This window comes from Scomber scombrus, chromosome 2 (assembly GCF_963691925.1).
Source record: "Scomber scombrus chromosome 2, fScoSco1.1, whole genome shotgun sequence".
Classification (NCBI taxonomy): domain Eukaryota; kingdom Metazoa; phylum Chordata; class Actinopteri; order Scombriformes; family Scombridae; genus Scomber; species Scomber scombrus.
In genome coordinates, this window is record NC_084971.1 from 35,233,844 (window position 1) to 35,239,254 (window position 5,411).

General features: G+C 38.6%; 1 protein-coding gene across 1 annotated transcript; it reads right to left on the reverse strand.

Moving 5' to 3' along the window:
* Nucleotides 1-1,469: 1,469 nt before the first annotated feature.
* LOC133999959 (E3 ubiquitin-protein ligase TRIM39-like) lies at nt 1,470-4,152 on the reverse strand. The gene is made up of 2 exons (XM_062439307.1): nt 4,027-4,152; nt 1,470-3,281 (listed from the first exon to the last, which is right to left on the reverse strand). Exon 2 carries the CDS (start codon nt 3,277-3,279, stop codon nt 2,041-2,043), a length of 1,239 nt encoding a protein of 412 aa, XP_062295291.1. The 5' UTR covers nt 3,280-3,281; nt 4,027-4,152; the 3' UTR covers nt 1,470-2,040.
* Between the last annotated feature and the right edge of the window lie 1,259 nt (nt 4,153-5,411).

Below are 5,411 nucleotides of genomic sequence, written 5' to 3' on the forward strand. Positions count from 1 at the left end.
ATTAGGGTTGGGTACCGAGGTCGGTAGCTTTAATGGTACCGACCGAATTACGTCGGTACTACCGAGTATTGATTCACGTCAAATCAAGCGGTGCCGAATTTCGATACATCCAGACAGCTAGACCGGAGAGATGTGTTTTTTATTCTGTGCCTGTGAGTACACGCCTTTCATCAGCGGTAGCGCCAGATGAGAAGTGTCATAAACATTACACCTACTAAACTCAGTCATGGTGTCACTGGCTGAATAACCAAGCGGGGAGTCCGGTCCTCTGAAATGATGCCAACGCTGAAGTAACTTAAAACTGCATTCTATCAAAAGGCCACCAGGGGGCGACCGTTTTGGTGTCAAAAGGACTTCCGTCTCTATACAAGTCAATGGAGAATTCACCAACTTCTCACTTGATTTCTAACCTCAGTAAACGTTTTCAAAATGTGTTTATGGTCTCAATCGCTAGTTTAAAGCCTTCTTCAATGCAGTATGATGTTCATTTGGGACATTTTGGCCTCCCTGATTTTATATGTGACGATAAAGCAGGGTATGCATTAGGGCGTGGCTACGTCGTGATTGACAGGTTGATTGGTTCACAGGTTCAGGAGGGCGCCTCATGCTCCTCCTGATGCCCATATAAGTAGAATCCCTGTTTTCATTTTTCCCAGCATGCACCTGAAATGTTCAAGATGGCGCTGCTCAGATCCGATACTATTGGCCTCCGAGCAGCAGTCCACAAACCAATGGGTGACGTCACGGATGTTACGTCCATTTTATATACAGTCTATGTGAATAACCCATGTAAATACATATATTTCTATTTCTATATATATTTAACACTTGTTATAAATGTTTTATTATATTTACTTGGTATATATATATCTCATATTTACACTGTATTTTCCTCATATTTTCCTTCTAATAATTGCACCCATTTTTATTCTTTGGGTTTAATTTTTTTGTGTGTTAAATGTATCTTTTCTGGACAGGTACCACTAACATTTCACTACACATTGTACTGTGTATGATTGTGTTTGATAATTATAGTCTATTTTTATATTTTCATACCTTTATATTGTTTTTAAAATATTTAACAATAAATAGGCATACAATTTTAAAAGTAAGAATTTAGGGTTTTTGATACTTCAGGAGTTACAGATTTGGAGTAAAGTACCGAAATGAAGTACCGTTGGGTACGGGTACTGGTATTGGTTCAAATGTGAAAGGTACCCAACCCTAGTGATCATTGGACTTTCCAGTAAGACAATGATCCCAAGCAAGCCTCCAAGTCGACTAAAGCTTGGTTGAGAAACAGATGCTGAAATGTCCTGGATTGGCCTTCTCAGTCACCAAAGAGAAACTAATGAAATATGATGATACAAAGCTGCATAATGTAGACTAATAAGTGTATGTTAAATAAAGCAGTAAAAACATTAGTGATTGTTAATGAACTGTAACAGAAACACAAACACAGCTTCTCTGTAAACCAGGCTTTATTTTTAGTGTTTGGTGTTCAACAAGTCACTGCTTACTCAGGTCATGTTGTTAAAGCATCACATTAAAACTACACAACTAGTTTAGTTTACAGTTGGTTTCTTTTACAATCACATATTTACAGATTTCTTTAAATCATAATCAATCTCATCATTATTCAAACAAACAGAAAATGGCAAAGTGGCCGATAACAAACCAAACCTCAAATATAAAAATTGTACATGCACATATATTCTGTTAATCACCTTTTACTGCAGCTAATGATTATTGCCATTAAAATTAACCTCTCTAATATCTTTTTGATTGATATTTACTCTATAAAAGGTCAGAAAAGGATAGAAGTCCAAGAACCAAAACATATTCAGTTTCTATTATATAGAGCAGAGAATAGCAGTAAAACCTCACATTTACAAAGATGGAGCATGAGACTTTTGGTTTCTTTGTAAACTTTGATTTTATCTAGAAATGAGCATAAAATTGTCTGAATTTGATCAGAAGTTGTATAATGCACAGAGACACTGAATGTTTATATTTGCTCTCATGAAATAAAACAGCTGATTACTCAGTTTGATTGACAGGACAGATGATCAGAGGGGCGGAGTTTTTACCACGATCATTAACACAGGGACCAAAGTATGGGTAAAGTTTCTCAGTGAAGGAGCAGCCAGTAAAGGAGTAGATAAGAGCTGCAGCATCTACGTCATAAAAGGAGACCAGACCCTCCTCATAATCCACAAACACCCCCACCTTCTGAGGAGGAGACTTCAGAGAAAGATCGACTAAAGGGTTATTACAAGCAAAGTACTCATTTCCATTTGTCAAAAGTATAGCCCAGTAACCTTTCTCAGGCTTCAGTTCCATTAGTACCTTCCTGTCAACCGACTCTCTGGCCACTCCTAAATTCCATTTAGTCTTCCCTTTAACCTGAACCTCAAAGTAAAATCTGCCTGAAGAGAAACTCTGCTTTCCTAACACATTTGTATAAACTAAAAATCTCTCTGATTTTTCTGGGAGATCCTTCTCCACATCACTATCATATACTTGTTTCCCATCATCAGACAGGATGAGTTTACGATGTGCTGTATCAGGATCAAGAGTCACATCCACTGCATACTGCTGGACCCTCTTCAGCTCAGCTTCAAGCAGCTTAGTCATCTGTTTACTGAGCATCTCGTCCAGCTGAGCCACAGCTCTCACCACAGTCCCCTTATATGACGGTGGATGGACGCTGACCTCTGTCCAGTCTTTGGTGGGTGGAGCAGCTTTCAGGAACGGGAAGTTTTGGAGGAGGTGGAGGTGGTCTGCAGAGTGTGAGAGCTTCTCCACCTCAGAGCTTCTCTTCTTCAGCTCAGAGATTTCCTGTTCCAGCTCTTTGATGAAGTCTTCAGCCTGTTTCTCTGTTGTTCTTTGCTTCTCTTCAATCGTCTCAATGAGCTCATTCAGGCTTCTCTCAACAGACTCCTTCAGAGCGGTGAAGACCTGAACACCTTCTGCTTTCTCTCTGTCTGCAGCTTCCTCACTGAGGTCAACTGACTGTTTGATCTCTTGAATCTTCAGTCGTCTCTTCTGGATCATCTCCTGAATTTCAGCCTCTGTCTTCCCCAGCTCTGCCTTCTTTCCTTCATATTCTTCTTTCAGAGGAACAGCATCATGTGTCTTGTGGTCAGAATAGGTGCAGAGCATGCAGACAAATGTCTGGTCGGTCTTACAGAACAGCTCCAGAGGTTTATCGTGCTTCATGCACATCTTGTCTTCTGGTTTGGGAGCTTGTTGCTCTGAGCAGCTGGCAGCAGACATATCTACACATGTAGTGTGAAAGGGAAAAAAAACATGTTCTTTATTTGTTAAAAAAAGATAGAGGTATGTTTATTGTTCCATTAAATAATACATGTTGTTCAGTCATACTCTGATTACATGACTTTCCCAGCGCCCACCTACTCATTGTTTTGTCTTTTTTAATAGAATGTGCTGGTTTGTACAAACTACAGTCAGAGACTCATCTGCAGCTCTTTATCTAACAGCTCATTGTGGCTGTTTGTGCTTTTACTATTACTCAATACAATCTGATCCACTGATAAAATATCACAGAATATGTTCATATCTTGTTGTAGAGAAGAATTATTATTGAAGAATATCACTGCTAACAAAGCTTTTGCTAACTTGGTGATAAAACACATTTTATTTCCTGTTGCTGCTTCACAATAAAAGTGTCTTGCTGGGTCACCAGAGAAAAGCTTTTAATGTGAAACAGCTACAGGAAGTGAAATGTGTCTGTAGGAAGTGATCAGTAAATAGTCAAAGATCAGGAAATAGCAGTGAAGCTAAACTCCAAACCACAGAGGTTCAGTTACACTTTACAAAAGTCCTGAGAACTGACAGAGACTTAAAAACACTTAAAGTGTTTTTTACTGAGTGTGTAAAAGCAGCTGCAGTTATACTGTAAACAATCTCACAAGTGTCAGTATGAAATGAAAAGAGATGAACTTCCTGTCTCCTGTGTTAAAGCTGGTTGTTGAAACATTAAATATGATCAGTTGTACTCACCAGTGTTTGGCAGAGACTCTGCTGTGTTGTTGAGAAAGACTTGATGAACTCAGTTTCATTTATATTTGGACAGAAGTGGAGAGACTCGACTGCAGCTCTGCTGTCCTCTGATTAATGTTAAGTTTCGTTTCTGCAGAATGCTCTGTCTTGTTTTTCCAGTGTTGCTCCTCCTCCATCTGTGAGGTTTTCAATTACAGGATTATTGTGAAATACTATGGAGCAAGGGCCTCTAAACCAAATCTGGTAATTTACATGAACTTTCACTTCTACACTCTGCAGGTATGTTACGCTCTAATAACAATACTGGCATTTATGCTATTCTTCCCTCACCATGGATGTGTGGTGGTGCTGTATCATAAAAAAAAAAATTCAACTTTTTTGGTCACTCAGTCTCGACAGGTTACCCTAAAATTCTGATGACAGGTAAAAAATACCCTAATTTGTGGGTACGGGTCGGTTCGGACACATGTGGGTATTAGTGCAACCCTTAAAGCGATGGTTCGAATATTTCTAAAATGTGTTTAGAAATAACTTAGATTTCAAGTTAAATATTATTGTACATACAGCGCTTTATTAGAGGTTGTCTTTAGGTTAAAATGGGTTAAAAAGTTATTGTAACGCTTAAAAATACATAATTTCATTTGGGTGAATCTTGTAAGGTTATGATATGATAAGTTCATTTTTATAAAGAAAGATAATTATTTTATTTTGTCCTCTTTCGTAGCTCTTACGGTGTGTTCAAGAGTGTACAAGGTTCGTGAAAATAAACACAATGAACCATCAGTTAAAGAGTCTGACCATCATTCAGCCGGGGATGCTACGTGGCGTAATTTCGACCTAGCGTCATATGCACCATGACGTCTATCTAACCACCCGCTACGGTAAACTGGTGGAGTTAGAGCCATCAGCCGAATGGCTTAGTACAGGCGCTAACGGGACCAACGGTGTATCTCGTAAATGACTCCACTAATAATGCCTGGATTGTGATCAAACTTCTACAGTAGTACACATAGGGTCTTTACTCATAATTCAATGCATTGGAAAGTTTGTAAGTACACCAAGAGTTTATTAAAATAAACACTGACGTTGAAGCTGTCTGTCTGGTTTTTCCAGTGTTGCTCCTTCCTGTCATTAACAGGTTTATTATGAGATATCATGCAGTAAAGGTTGTTCTGTATCTAACAGCAGGAAGAGTTAGACGTGTGAAAAGGTGTTGCTCAGCTTAACAATGTGTGTAGAAGAACAAACAAACACTGCTTTAGATTAAAAGTAAAAGTTTTATCCAGCCAAACTCTGAACTGTGCAGGCAGCCAGTGTTTTACTTCTGATGTTTTCATGTAACTATTAAAATAATTTTTCTGCTTCATGGATTCAACAAATGTGTT

Excerpts from the sequence above, each read along its gene's own strand:
- LOC133999959 (XM_062439307.1), bottom strand. The coding sequence starts at position 3,279 with ATGTCTGCTGCCAGCTGCTCAGAGCAACAAGCTCCCAAACCAGAAGAC.